Source organism: Myotis brandtii, unplaced genomic scaffold, assembly GCF_000412655.1.
Source record: "Myotis brandtii unplaced genomic scaffold, ASM41265v1 scaffold1423, whole genome shotgun sequence".
In the NCBI taxonomy this organism is placed as follows: Eukaryota; Metazoa; Chordata; class Mammalia; order Chiroptera; family Vespertilionidae; genus Myotis; species Myotis brandtii.
The window spans coordinates 847162-863345 of NW_005355087.1; the positions used below are offsets into that span (position 1 = coordinate 847162).

A 16184-nucleotide genomic window follows, 5' to 3' on the forward strand; every position below is an offset into this window, starting at 1 on the left:
CCCCGCATGAATTTCATGCACCAGGCCTCTAGTTCCAATATAAAGACCAAAGGAACTTTTTTAGTGAATTAACATGCTTCATTGATGAATTCTGGAAGATTTTTTTAACAACCCCTCCTAAATATTAAAAGTCATGTACTAGTAAGATAACTAGGTAACAGCACAAGTCCATCTCTTTCCAAATATAAATTTTGACTCATATAAATTGATTGCCTTTTTTTGAAAATAATAGGACAGGAACCCTAAAGACAGCTTGACTGATATAAATAGTCTCTAGTCAACCTGCCCCCAAAACTAGACCCCCAGTTCTCTGCTATCTCCATTTACCTGCCCAATGATTTGCAAAGCAGAAACCCTGGCAAAGTAATTTTCTAAATGCAGGCTGTCCTTTTTATCCAAGTGCACATCGACTGCAAGAAGCAAAGAATCAGCAACAAAGAGTGGATCCAGGAGAGGCAGGGTCGAATTAATTGTTCCAGTTAATGATGGTGCTAAACATTTTTACAGTAGAGCTGACCAAAAGATTATTAAGAGGCCTAATTCTGGTCAATCCCAATTAAAATGAAGAAACTAATGTAATCTGAAGGTAGCTAAACCCCAAATCACCTAGATACAACACTGTGTCACTTCAACAATTGGCTCCTTGGCAGGCTGTTTATTTTTGGCAATTGCATCTGGATCTTAGAGATTAATGTTACTAAGTTTATGCAGTTTGATCACTATTGTCACGTTTGAAGTGTAACATATATAATTTATATGTAGTCATATTTTTAGACAAAAAAGAGCAGAGTCTGCCTACATGAAAACAATTATGTGCAAACATATGTGTTAACACATTCTGGATGAAGAACTGCCCCATCTTTTCTTCCTCTGTGTGGGTCTGTATATTTTTACTGCACTATGAGATACATCAATGGCTATCACATTGTATTCAGTGTGACCAATACACATTTTCAAAAAAAAAAAAATAACAGAAATTAGAGGTTTGGAGCCTACCAAATTTAATTTTATTCAAGGAGAAAGTTAATATAGAAGTGATTTACATAAAAAATGCCTCCTCTAGGTAATGCCAGGAAAAGATTACTTTAAAAAAATTCTATTTCAATAAGTACTTAGAAGACTTGATTCTTGGAAACTGTAAAAAAGATTATAAACACAAGTACTTGCATCTCTGCCCTTGGAACGCTGATACCTCGCATCTGTGTTTAATGCCCCCTAACTAGTCTGTAAACACTAAAACCAAGGCGCCCGGTTGTTCCTTCTGCCCTTCCTATGCTTTGGTGAGGCTCAATATGGCACTGTTTAGGGGCTCAAATACTGTTCACTGAAGAGCTGAGGCCAAAAAAAACAACACCTGGGCCCTAACTTGTAAGACATAACTGACACCCTTGTACAAAACCATGTGGACCAAAGCCCACACTAGTTCATTTTACAAGTCATAAAGAAAATAGAAAACTAGGAGGCTTAAAATCACTTCATCAGTGTGATACACATGAGTGTGCCAGAAAAAAAAATCTTAAATATTTTTGTTACATGTAAATCACAACATGCATGAACACAAGATGTAATTTCAAAGGTAAAAAAAGTTAACAATTTCCCGGTTCCAAACTCAGATGAGCATGGAGCCCAGGCCAGTTGGGAAACGGAGTGAAGAGCACAGAGTGGGGACTGAGGACGACATTCCCCAACTAAAGCAGCAGCTGCTACTTTCTGCCAGACAATTGTTAAGTGTGCAGACTAGCCTCGTGTTATCAGATCTTCTGGGTTTTCCAGATAAACAGAGAGATCTAAAACTGTATGTAAATCTTCCAATTTTTAAATATTGGCACTTTTTTTTGTTACCTATAAAGGTTTTTTTAAAAGCCTGTATGACAAATGCACCACATAGACGTCAAGCCCCGATTCAGATGAACTGAATTTGTTCATTTCATTCATCCTTCATCTCTTCTGAAGGATCTACTGAATGCTACCTCAGACGCCAGGCAAAGTGTGAACAAGAGACACAGTCCCTGTTCTCCCAGAGTTTACAGTGCAACTAGACAAAGAGTGCACCACGCTGAAAACAATCATAAAGATAAAACCACTGGGGAGTTTAAAATTGCCATTATTTTGCAGTGCAACCTTACCACGCCAGTGTTTTTCCTTAATCCTCTTCTTTTTGAAGGCAGCTCAATTTCTACCATTTGAAGGATACTGACTACATCTTGTATCTTATTATTATTGCCTTCGGCTAATTAAATTCTGAAGTGTCTCTCAACCCAGACAGCTCAGAGCTGTCATAATTATATGGCATATGTCGTAATTATTGTGGGTGCCAAATTTAACAACACCCTCTGATAATATGGCATCAACATTTTCCTTTATGAGACTGAGATTATGCATAGACTATGCCTTTTCGGCAGCCTTTGTAGTGAACAGAATTTTGGCAAACACAAGGCAGAGAGGATTGTAAAATGAGACTACCGACCGGGATAAACTCACACCCTTTTCACAGTCAAAAGGAGGCCCTTCGAGGCAGGGGTGGTGCCTGTGCTGCTGGACTGTGACTCCGGTTGAGGGATGCTCACAGTCTGAACGTCTGCTGACTCAGTAATTCTGAGGAACAGACATCAAGAGGCCAAGGGTGGACCCCAGGCTGGATGTACCAGAGGACAGCCAGATTCACTAACAACAATGCTGAATAGAAAAGATTATAGAAAAGAGATCATAGAATGTACAGATATAGTCTGTTCAGGGTGCCACTAATATTAGCTCTCCACTGAAGTATGCTATCCCTACAGACTGTTCTCATTTCATAAAACAGAAACTGATTACATTACATGCAAAGCTTGAATAATAGTCCTAGACTTCACTTCAAGTTCACTTCTGTCCACACTCAGCCTCCCCACAGACACTTTCCCTAACCTGGTCTGTGCTGCCTGCCTATCCCACTCCCTGCTCCATCCCTCCTCTGTGGTCCCAGGACACTATTATATTCCCCAATCCAAGCACCAGAGATATGTAAATACAGCCCCTTGGGTATTAAATGACATTATGCTCCCCAATTAGATTGCTCATTCATTTATGGCAAGAACAGTGTCTTATTCATCTTTGTGTCACCAACACCTTATACAATGCTGGCATAGAAGACATTTGATAAATGCTTATTAAAATGAACAAATCTATTATTCAGTCACTCCTTAATTCAGTCATAAGTCCTACCCCCTCAATCCTTTTTTCTACTCTAAATCTCAAAGAGACTGACAATATCTTGACACCAGAGGTCTTTATAAGTTTGAGTGGTAGAGAATGTGGAAGGTAGTTTGCAATAATAATTTTCTTTCAACATTTGCACAAGTTACACATTTCTCTACATCTTGATGCCGAAGAATCTGACCCAAGACTGAGCTTCCCCATACTTGGTTTTCCAAACCCAACATTTGACCAGCCTCTTTCTACTTTCAAGCCCCAGCTTCTAAATAGGATTCTATCATTAAAGGAGCTGTTCTATGTCATTCAGCAAAAGCTAAAGCCTCCTTTTTAACTGCCAGTCCCATTCTCATTTGAATATCCTTCTTTTTCCTGGGCAAACTTCCCAAGAACTGTTTATTCATTTTTCTACACCATACTGAGAGCGAAAACTCTTTCCGGGTCCTTCTGACACAGTGGCTATCTGTGTGTTTAAAGAGTAAACCTGTGTGGTGAGAGGATCTGAACTACTGAACGCAAGAAGGAAGCTGTCAGGGGAAGAGTTATTAAGAAGATATCAACCAGAACAGAAAAGGTCACTGGATTAGTAGGAGAAGCACAGTTGATGTAAAAGACACGCCAATGACGAGCACCACCTGAACGTGGAAAGTTTTAATATGTTTAATGTGCTGTCTGGAAATGCGTAGTCCAAAGAATACTCCAGGAAAAGTCTGGCTGTGTATTCTGTCCAGAGGAAACACAGACTTTCAAAGAGAAGAAACAAAAGGGGGGAAAAACCTCACTCTCAATAAAATGACATGCTAAGTGCTGAGCAACAGGAATAGGCAAAGTCAAGAGAATTGCGCATGGCTGAGGCAACTTTAACCTCCTGTCTTCCAGGGCAAGCTTGTTAACATGCCATCCTGAGATGGCAGAAGAGACAAGCTTTCTGTTTATATTTAAGGAGAGCTACTTCCTGAAGAAGCATAAGGAACACTCATTAGCAATCAATATTCTGCACGTTTAAAAGAAAAACAGAGACATAAGTATGACAAACAAAACATGTGCTACGTGCCCTCTAAGATGTGTTAAAGGCTAGCTAGTGAGGACCAAGAGGCATTTAATTCTATTTCCACCCCACAGCCCCTAATCAATACATACATGAGAAGAGTCACTAAGAATATGAGAATAGTGCCTTAGCAGATTTTCTCAGTGGTTAGAACATCGAGTCATGAACTGAAGGATCTCAGATTCGATTCCAGTCAAGGGCACCTACCTTGGTTCCAGGCTTGGGTCTGATCCCCACCCCCGGTCAGGGCCAGTGCGGGAGGCAACCAATGGATGCGTTTCTCTCACATCAATGTTTCTCTCTTTCTGTCTCTCCCCCTCCCTCCCACTCTCTAAATATCAATGGAAAAAAATATCCTCGGTGAGGATTAACAAAAAAAGAAGAAAAGGAAGAAAATGAATATAAAGTGGCATGTGACCACCCTCCTGAAGGTTATAAATGTCACAGATTAAATTAGCAAATCAAGAAACGCTATGTTAACACTTCTGTTCTGAACCTAATAATTTCCTTATTTAACTAGTGGCTGCTATAATTATTCCTCAGAGATTATTAAAACCAATAAAAAAGTTGGAAATTGGACTGATGTTTACTCTTTAATGCTCAAAATTAGCTGCTACATTTTTAAATCTCCAAGATGTGCTAAAAGTCAAAGACAGTTTAATTAATATGCCATTAGGTTCTGAAAATGTCAACATAGGCTCTGATATTCTTGATTACCAGAGGGCATGCACTATAAATTATACTGCCACACACAAAAACTCTGGTCAAAACCTGATTTTTTTATAACTCAAGAATAATATAGCAAGCATAGTAAGAGATGCAAACTTTATTTAGCTGTGTTATCTATTCAAAGTAGAAGAAATTATCGTGAGAAGCAGAGGTGTTTTATTTAAAAAACAATAGTTCAAAATAAAGTGTTCAATTTCTCTCCTAGGTACATAACCAAGAGAAATGAAAACATGCACATAAAGTTCACAGCAGCATTATTAGTAGCCAAAGAGTGAGACACCCCAAACGTCCATCAATTGATAAGTGGATAAATAAAACGTGTGTGGTATATCTATCCAATGGAATGTTTTTTGGCAAAAAATAAGGTCTGAAGTACTCATACATGCTACAATCTTATTTCACAGAATGATTTCGTTTATATAAACTGTCCAGGGTAGGCAAATTATCTACAGAGACAGAAAGCATTAGTGGTTGCGTAGGAACTGGGGAGAGAAGGGAATGGAGAGAGACTGCTACAGGATTTCTTTTTAGTTTGATTAAAATGTTCTAAAATTAATTGTAGTCATAGTTGCACAATTCTGTGAACAGAGTAAATTCCACTGAATTGTATACTCTACATAAGTGAATTACATAGCAAGCGGATATACTATCTCCATAAAGCCATTAAGTAAAGCTGTTAAATTGCTCTCTGTCCATATTATGCTTGTTCTTGCTGCTGTTGCTCATTATTTAGTTGGTAATATATATTTTTTTAAATCTTCATTCATAATGAGGATGGCTTTTCATTTTAAGCAAAGAACCCTCCTTTTCCTGCTACCTATATAAAATGACAATTTCACATGACTCAAAAACTTCACATGACTTCGGTCAATGAAAATTACCAGTCTCTTAGTTTGAGAGCCAGAACAGAGCAGAGAAGCCTGCCAAGAACTCATACTAATTAAATTCTAACCAACAGGGCAGAGATCAGGAGAGCGGCTGTGGGGACGGAAGAGCTTTCTCATAACTGTGGTGGTTCTTTTGCATACACAGAAACTAGAATGTCCTCTGCACAGCTGCAAAGTATTAAGAATGCTGTAAACACAGACAAGGTAAGCTTCACCATACGGACTCCTAACAAATGCAGAGGCAGAGGGTGGCTCTTTACAACAGTCTACTTTGCGAGGTGGCTCAAGTGCGGCCTCCCTTAAAATGTCACCCCTCCCCCAAGGGTCTGTTGGACAATGCCTGCAAGGTCCATCACTGAAGCCATAACCCTGCGCCTCCAGAGGTCCTTGTTAAGATGAAAAGGTGTTGCCTCAGAGGCACAGCACAGTAAAAGCCTCTGAAAACATTAGAACAGGTCATTCTCTCCGATGTGTCTGGTGCCCTCCCTGATCCTTTAACACAGAGGCCCTGAGCAGCACACCACACGGGCTCCTAAGAGCAGGCAGCAAAGACCCACAGATGCCCCAGGCAAGCACTCAGAACTCACACAGTCCAACACTCTTGGATCCTTGGGCCCTCACCTTTGCTCCTTGCCCTTTTGGTGACCCCTACCCCTTTCTTCTTTCTTTACCTCCTGTCTGGCATTTCTCCATCATTGATTTTGCTTGCTCCTTGAGTCAGTTTTCCCCTTGTGTCTTCGCCCAGGTTCCACACACAGGCCCAGAGGACTTGGCCACACTTAACTAGGCCAAAGGTAAATGTTAGGAGGCTTGAGGAAATAAGGGAGATACAGGGTGGGGACTCTGGGTCAGAAAGAGGAAGAAAACCATCAGGCACATACCCACTGCCCAGGCTGAGCCATAGTGGCAACAGAGGCAACCTCAACGCGTGATAATCCTTAGGTTGGTCCTGCTGAGAGATGTGCCAAACACACTCTGCCCACTTAACAATTATGACCTATTATGGGAAATTTAGGGTTAATGCCCACATAGTTTGGCCCACATAACTTATAAATTTTAATAATTCTAGCACAAACATATTTACTAATTAGAAACTGAAACATTTCCTCCCAATGAGATTTTTTAGAGTAAGTGTACCCTGTTTGAGAAAGCTTGGTATTTGTCTGTTTATAGAACAGGTAGATTTTCCCTTTTTTATCTTTACAGAAAAAGTCCCAGATGAATTAAAAATGTGATTTTATAAACCAAAGTTATTAAGCAGCTTCTAATTAGGTAGATACACAGAGTAGGGGAATGCCACAAGGCCTTCTGAGGAAATCCAGTCTTTAGTCATTTCCAGGTGCAAAGGAGATTATTGACTATTGAATAATTCTATAACTAAGGGCTCTGTATGCTGGTTCATAATCTATAAAAGGCTGTTCTGTGCAAACTGAATTACTGAAATGAGGAAGAAATCATCAGAATACTAAAATGCTACCCAGTAACATGGATAGGAGGTCTCAGGTGTCCTAGGTACATGAGCAAACAGGACTACATCTGGGAGACAGAAGATGCTTTCTAAGTCTTTTTATATTCTTTTAATTAGTGAAAAGAAGGGAGACCAAGCATTGCATGTTGAAACCATTCATGGTACTTTGAGTACCATGAGTGGCTGGACACAGCAGTGGAAGAACGATGAAGAGAAAGTCAAGGGCCCTGGCCCGTGTGGCTCCGTTGGTTGGAGCATTGTCCTGCAGACCAAAGGATGGTGGGTTCAATTCCTGGTCAGGGCACATACCCAGGTTGCAGGTTCGATTGCTGGTTGGGGCGCGTGCAGAAGGCAGCTGATTGAGATCTCTCTCTCTCTCTCTCTCAAAATCAATTTTAAAATGTTAGGCGGGGGGGGTTGGGTGGGGGGCGGTGCAAGGACTAAACATGGAAGGCTGACAGGCCAGGATACACACTTGGATTTTACTACTGGTCTAACAGGAGTGACATGACACAATGTATGTTTTTAGATCACTCGAAAGACTGCTATGTGGCAAACTTTCTGGTGGAGCAAAAGGAAAATAAAAGCAGAGAGACCAGTGAGAAGGACTGTCCTATCCTGGTGAGAGATGTTGGCCTAAGTCCAGTAGTGGTGGTGGAAATAAGGTAGACATGGCAAAGTATGGTTTCAGAAATGACCCTGAGATAAAGCCAACAGACTGGTAGGCAAAGGTGAGAAGATCCAGGTGTGGACTCTGGAGTTGAAAGGCAATGGAGATAAGGAAACAAAGGTTCTGTTGTCAGAGGAGTAGAGATGTAAGGTGGTAAGGTGATGTGGAATCAAGGGAGGGGGGTTTGTTTTGTGGGTGGGGAGAGGTGTAGTTGTTCATGTGTTTAAGATAAAAGACATTATACTATGTTGATGAAAATGATCCAGCAGAGAGAGAGAGAGAGAAAGGGAGACTAAGGAGTCAAAAGGGAGATGTCTGCATCACTAGTAAGAAGAAATGAAATGTATTCAACGGACAGATGTTCATGGAGCACCTATTAGATGCTCCTTGTTCTTAAGAGATTCACAGTCTAATGCAGAAGAAAATACAAATTATTAAGCAGCAAAATCAGATCCAAAAGAGATATATACAAAATATTAACATACTATGATAGGTAAAGAGTGTTATTGTGCTATGATAGATGGGGTGAGGGGAACATACTGATGTAAAAAATAACTGATTAACTTATTTGAATTATTAATATATTTAGGTAAATATTTTTAAGCAACTGTTTCCAATTCTATTTATCATAGAACAAAGACTTCTACTTTTGTGGTTCTAAAAAACTGCACAAAGACAAAATGATATTTAGTTAGTGTAAGACTAAGCAAACCCAGTTTTTGTAGTCAATAAGACAAATTTAATGTTATCAGAATAGTCCAGTCTCTAAAAATTTACAAAAATTTTACTTACTGTTTAAATTTTTCCCCAAATGCTACATGGATGAGTTCAAAAATAATTTGTCTGTTCTGTAATGTTGAGTAACAAGCTCTACACGTGGAAGGCCTGCTCTAGGAGCCAGGGTGGACTCACAGAAACCTCTGCATCTTGTCAAGGCCAGTCACCCTCTGGGTAAGGTCAAAACCTGACCCACACTCTCAGTGTCCTGCTCTGGCCAACCAGGCAAACCAGGCAAAAGCACAATATATGACATGAGTAACATTTTATTCCAAAGACTTGTGCATATTTTCAAAATGATTCATTTCAAAAATGAGACTTTTTTTATATTCGAGAATATTAACTGGATGAGGTAAGGTTTGCTGTTCTCAAAAACAACAATTTCTCATGTTTTAAAAAATCATATAGTAATTCTACAACAAAAGCACTTACCTCTAAAACTACTCATGTTCAAAAATCACAGATTTTTCCACCTCAAAACAATTACTGGGTTAATGTTTTCCCCTTAATTTGTCTTAAATTTCCCTCTTATTACACCAACCTGCTGAGCTGCATCTCCATTCACCAAGTGAGGCATCATGGCTACCTCTCCGTTCAGCAATGGTGGCAATTCCAGAGGGATTTGGTCGGTCATCATCATTGTGACGTACATTCATGGAGAACTTCACTCAACTGGCTCCCTGCAAAAGAACCACCATTTTTTTAAAAAGTACTCAGGACCACAAAGTGTCACCGCTTACAACAATTTAAGTGCTCTGTATTGATGTCAGCTGAAACTCAGATTATTTTATGATAGGGTATTATATTCCCGTCAGGCCAAGGAGGGTTAAAGTACATGGAAGAGTCTGAACTAGAAGACCACAGATAGTCTCCAAGCAGCCATGTGAATGCAACCTCCCATGCCTCAACATTGTCATTTATCTATACATTTTAAAAATATATGAAGAATAGTAACTACCCTACTCCAGGGATCTTTCTCAGGATAGAATGAGATGATGTTTTCAAAAGGCAAAGTGTCTAACAAAAACTGGTGGTATCATTAGATGTAAGGTAATCATAGAAAAAAAGGTCAACTGGCCTATAAGGACGGTTTTTCCCTTTTATTTGGATCAAAATACTGTACATAATCAGTTAATTCCAGCAAAGAAACAAAGGTTAACCACCTATACTGCAATTGTTACAATTTCTGACCTTGCCATTAATTTGGTAATTAATCATCCTCCTAATTATCTCTCTCCCGTCATTTCCTTAAATTGAATTTAGCCTGCTGTATATTTACATCTTTATCACTTGTGTACATCTTGAACTTTCCTGTAGCTCAGATTACCCATGGCACCTTGTGCAGAACTGAGCCGAAAGGCAGATTCCATTGTTTCAACAGAATAAACAATTTTCACACAAGTATCCAAAACAACACAAGTCCCACTTTCATTTCATAATGGTACTTGCCACCAATATCTAGCTTTTCAATACAACAGTAGGGAAATAATAAATTCCTATTTTAAATTATAACATTCTTTCACAAGTATTTACATATTCTTCAGTTATGGCTAAAATTTATGGCACAAAAATTTTTTAACAGCATAGACAAAAAACAATAAACCAATAAACACATGTGCACTATTTTAAGTTAATTCAAAAACCCACTGTCATATAGTTCAGTTAGATTTTTTATCATTCATAACGAAGTCCCCCAAAATTTCAAATTCCATGGTCTTTTAATACTCGATATCCAAATCAGGCACAGCAGTGGGGCAAATCCTTTAATAACGGCCTCAGATTTGTCTTAGGTGTGATAGAAATAAAATATTTCTCCTCATTTTGAACAACCTCCATTCTGAACATTAAATATACTGCCCCAATCCCATTGAAAAGAAACTCCTTCCCTGAAAATATCAAATGATGCATAAAAGCCACCCAATAGATTGTAAACTTTTTATTTTAAATTGGTAAAATTTTACACTATTCATTATAACCCCATTTAGAGAAACTAATTACTTTAAGTACCGAACAGTGAAGTCTTGTCCCAACCAGGGAAGCACATTCTATAATAACAGGTCTTAAAATTCAGTGTTAATAGTACCATCATACTGTTTTATGAGGCAATTACTCAGTTCCTAAGCAAATAAAATTACAAAAGTTGATGCAGGAAACAGATCCTTCCACAATAAAATTAACTAAGACAATTCCATTGACACTATCATGACATCACTGTTTGATTTTGAATAGGTCAAATGATAGAGTACTGAGGTCCATTTCAATTTCTTTTCTAACATACCTTATTCTACTAGTGCATGAGGAAAGAATGGCTGCTTTTCCTCAGATTGATGATACTACACAGGTCTATTTCTTAAGTGTAATGTTTTAATTAATGTTCTTCAAAACTGCAGGTTGGATAAGCAGGGCAGTAATTTAAATTAGTGGTCTGAGGATAAAGGTGAAGAAGCTCTTCATGCTCACTTCTACCTTTTCCTCACTTCTCCCCAAGGAAGAGTCCTAAGGTATTTGCTGGTAAGATTATGGTACAGATGATGGCTCTGTCTCCTCTCCCTTCTCTATTACAGTAGCAAGTGCCAAAGCCCTCATCCACGTGGGACAGTCCTGGTCATCTCACAGAGAAGCATAATGGTGGAACCTGCTCTCTCTTTTTCCACCCAATAAAGTAGCAGGAGTGAAGTGATTTCAGGGGCTGCCCCTAGGTCCTTTCAGCCCCTAGGTCCTTACATTAGGGCCGGAGGGCAGGAAATAATGACACAAGTTTTGGGTGGGGTGGAATGGAGGTCCTTAGTCAGAACCTGCTTTGAGGTGAAGCTACTCATGCTCCAATTGGTCCAACCTAGCTAACTGTAGTTTTCAATATTGGGGATTGAGATTCAAATTAAATTAACAATGCTATTTTGTTCCTATTACTCATTGTTTCTTGGGCAGGGACCACAGGAACTGGGTAGGAAGAGATAATTTTGATCTGATGTAAAATCCAGGCATCCCTGGCCCCCTGCCCCTAATATTAAAGAATGTCTCAACACCAACATTATGTCTCACACCAACGATTTCAATTTAAGAAACCTTCTAGTTGCCATCCTATTAAAACAATGGGACTTGCTATTAATAAGATATACCATCTAACCCCTGTAGGTAGCACTCTTAAGCACAGGTATCAAGTTCAAGTTGGGAAGTTAAACTCCAGGTTGTGCAAGGTAGCATAGGGTATAGGCCAGTAGACCCACCTATGTCTCATCCTATATTATAAAAGCCCAGCGACCCAACAGCAGAACGACAGAACATGCTCAATGCAGGAGCTGCCCCCTGGTGGTCAGTGCACTCCCACAGTGGGAGTACCACTCAGCTGACTGGGATGAGCGGCGCTCCCGGGAACAGCTGCTTAGAGGGCAGGTCCACAGCCAGCCATTCCCACAGTGGCCAATCCCCCCAGGCCACACCCCCCCACCAGCGCACGAATCCCGTGCACTGGGCCTCTAGTGTATACATAGGATGGGAGAGTATGGGGACCCACACAAAGTTGCAAAAAAACCCTAAAGAAATCAAGTCCACTGGCACAAATAGATAATTGTATTTGCTTTTGAAAACTATATAGGCAACTTTGGGTAACTGTGCCATAAAAAAAAAAAGAAAAAGAAAAAAGAAAGCCTGGATCCTTTTTTTTTTTTTTTTTTTACTAGACAGTCTACCTCATAAATGTGCAGAGATTATTACAGATTATTGGACCAGGGGAGGAAGAGACTGGGAGAACTGTACATTTTTTTTAAAGTCACAATCACTATATGCACAGTCACTCCTTAGACAAGTTTACAATGGGTACTTATAAACATACACTTGTAATGCCTCAATCAGCCACCCAATGACTACACCTTTAAGGAGAAAAATGGAAAAATGAATTAAGTGAATATAAGCCACTGTGAACCCTGCATGAGTCTCACTCCTTATAACCAAATTTGTTGATCTGCTTTTCCCTAGGCCACCAGCTTGCTAAAATACAAGGCCTGTTTCCTAAGCCCTAAGAGTTCCACCAAAGGTAAACCAGACTATCCTGATGGGAATACAAGGTAAGAGGTTCATATAGTTTACACAGCCAACAATGTTTAAATACCAATTTCTACACTCCATGCACATACAGAGGATACTTTCATTTGCCTGGAACACAAGAGAGAAATAGAAAAAGCAATAAATTATCTCTAGGCAAGATAATGCCCAGCTATTAACAAGCTACTCCCTGCCCCACCTGTTCTCACATTATCATGGAACAGAAACGATTTAGTGCCATGGACTATAGAAAGGACAAGGGGAAAGGCAGGAAGAATTATAAAAGATACAAAATATAAAACTTAAGACACACAATAGTATCTTTTTGGTTATTCCCTAATGAAGGGAGAAAAAGTAATTGGTTTTCCAAATACAAACAGAAAGTCAAACTTCAAGTTGTAAATTGGGAAAACCACTTGTCCCTCACATTGACAATAAAAGGTTAGGTTGGGCCAGGAGACTTGGGAAGGCTTACCATGCATCAATCATTCAATGACAGCTCCCCCAAAAAAGTGAGTCTGCTCTGTTTTGACTGGTAATCTAGACAAAAACTACAGGTGTACTCAACTGCAACAGGTGTGCCTCAACCCCAATGCTTAGAGAATGAGACATACTCGAAAAAGCTGACAATACTTTCAAAGTGAAATTTAAAGGTAAAGCTATGAATGTGTTAAGTATTTGTTACCTTCATTACCAAATACTTAACTCTAAGAACCAAACTAACTTGGTCTGTAATGATTATGGATGGAAATCCCACATTTCCTACTTCATTATGTTTTCTTAGGGATGTAGGATCATTGTTTATAACAATAGTGCCAGGATGTGGTACTAGAGGGTTCTTGAAGCATTTTGACCTAACATATCCAGAGAAATTCATCCCTAATTTGAGTTATGTGTAATTTGTATGTTTTATTCTCTCTTCCTCATTAGGCAGCACCACAATCCACACCCCCTTAAATCTGAGGGCCATATCCTAAATTTGCTGTCTGACATATTCCTGGGCTCAGAAGCCAGTGTGTCAGTTCTGTGCACACACAGAGAGGATCGGTCTCCCGTGGGGTCTCAGAAATGCCCCCTGTGCCTCACACCACTGTCCTGGACCACCTGCTGATTATCAGCTCTGAGGGACACTGAGTGGAGAAGTGTGATCTCTGGATAACTGAGCTGTAATTGTTTCTCATTTCAGTCAGAAAGTCTCAGGAGAAACCAGCCTGACAAAATACTCATCTTCCTGGTCTGGGTCCCTTCTGATCTGGACAGATGTATACAGATATACATCTGGCCAAACCTACCCCAGAACTCATGCATTTTATCCAAGGCTGTACCACATCCACAACTGTCCTCCTCACACACAACAGAGTCCTTATAATGAATGAATCCATTCTTTAAACCACTGTACTTTACAAATAAAGAATAAATGTGCTATGAAACTAATCAGAACAAATATAAAGATTATCTCTATTACAATGCCTTTTTCTATTCCTCTGATTTTTTTTTCTTTTATCACCCAAAGTTCCAAGATTTCACTCCTATTCTTTATTTTGTTCTTACCCATACATACTGCCATTTCAAAGACTCTGGTAACAACCACAGGCCCTCACAACCTTTCCCTCTAACCACACATCCTAACACTAAAACCACAACTGCTTCATGCCCTGCCAGTTCTGTTCTTTTGATTGACAGAGAAAGGATGCCACGTGAGTGCTGCGGTTGACTTCCCTCCCTCCACAGAGAGAGCAAGTTATTTGTTACCTTCATTACCTGTGAGCAAGACCCAGCACTACTAAATGAACGCCTGCACTAACGGCAGGGTGGGGGCGGGGCTCTCTGAAACACAAAATGAACAGATCCTCAGTGTTAGTAAGACATTCAATTCCATCCAAGTATGCCCCAAAGCTTTTAAAGAACACCTTACTTTAAAAGAATATCACAAAGGGTCTTTAGTTTTTACATTACTCTAGGCAAGTGGCTTATTACTTTTTCCTCTTACTTTCCTTCCCCCACTCCAAGTCTGAAAAGGTTTTCCATGGTATTTTGGCCCCAGCCTACACGAAGAAACATACTGGCCAACATTCATGAAAAACCTGATTCTCAGGAGAGAACTGCAGATCCATTTCCAAAGGCCAGAAAAAGCAATTATATACTAGGAAGAATTTCTAACTTGAAAAAAAAACCAAAGGCCTAATCACTGATGGGAGGGTTTTAAGTCTGTGAACCTGGCCTTCAAATTAGTAACAAAATGTCCTGGTCCTCACTCCATGGGCCGGTGACCCAAACTTCCTTACATTAACTTAGGACGTGAGCTAGAAGTACAGCACACAAATTAGTTTCAGATGACAAGAGAAAAAGAAACAGAAACGTAACAACACTACAAGGAACAAAGTCTAACCACGAGAACTAAAGGAGCTGGCCCAGCAGGCTGCACAGGAGAGGATGACTCCCTGAACTGAATCTCAGGTCAGCACTGAGGCACAGGTTCCCAAGCTCGCTTCACCTACATCCTTATGTGGCTTTTACTGACTTCCAGACTATCCCATGGAATGTTTAAAAGGTAAATGTGGTAAGGGAACCAATCAGAAGAATGCATATGATCAGTTTGAACTTTTGCTTCCATTCTGTAATTCCAAATGCATTTGCAAAAAAACAAAGGGGTTTCCTTGATGTATGGGAAATGGATGGAAACCCATCAACTACGGAGACCTTCCAACAATTAACTAAATTTAAAAAACTAATAAATATTAATAAATAAATCATCTTCAGAATTCATAACACTAAAGTTAACTGTAATTCCATGAGGCTTGCATCTTTTCCAATAAAATATAGATTAACCAGTCACCTTCACTTAATCTAAACAGCATCTGAAAATTTTGCTTGCTACATGTGAGTTCTGTAGCCTGAGAAAAAATATTGTCATGGGCACATTAGCAAAATCATAGCTTGATTCATACCTCAAGAAAATGTATGTTTCTATTAAAAATACCAACTGACTTCTAATAGTGAAAATCTATTGTGGGCCAGGTTACTACGAAATTACTACATTCCTTTTTTAACTACCAGATAACTAATGCTTTATGAATGAATACAAGTTTCTAAATGGCTTTCAATACAAAACCTAAGCCTAATGGAACTTAATTTATTATGACAAAAATTTATGAAACTGATTTACACTTGTCCTAGCTATGGTAAAAAAAAAAAAAAAAAAAAAAGAGAGAGAGAGAAATGCAGAAAAGTCAAAATTTGACAGAGAATCATATAGCATGAGAAATAAAAGAGAACCTGCTTTCATGAACCTCCTCTCATACACGTGGCCTTTATGCACTTATGTCATCAGTCACAGGACTGAGAACTTCCCAAAGTGTTTTCTTCATTTCTAAG

At 39.4% G+C, this 16184-nt stretch overlaps 1 protein-coding gene across 8 annotated transcripts in view; it reads right to left on the minus strand.

Annotated features, from left to right (window-relative positions):
- The window catches only part of FNDC3B (fibronectin type III domain containing 3B), a 277903-nt gene extending 263311 nt beyond the window's left edge, over positions 1-14592 (minus strand). For 6 of the 8 annotated variants that reach the window (XM_014535302.1, XM_014535303.1, XM_014535301.1 and 3 more), the window contains exons 1-2: positions 14562-14583; positions 9310-9448 (exon numbers count right to left, since the gene is read on the minus strand). In XM_014535302.1, coding sequence (XP_014390788.1) covers positions 9310-9424 — 115 coding nt within the window. In that variant the 5' untranslated portion in view covers positions 9425-9448; positions 14562-14583. Of the gene's footprint in view, positions 1-9309; positions 9449-14561 lie in introns of all 8 variants that reach the window. The other 2 variants (XM_005860876.2, XM_005860873.2) reach the window with 1 other exon arrangement.
- Between the last annotated feature and the right edge of the window lie 1592 nt (positions 14593-16184).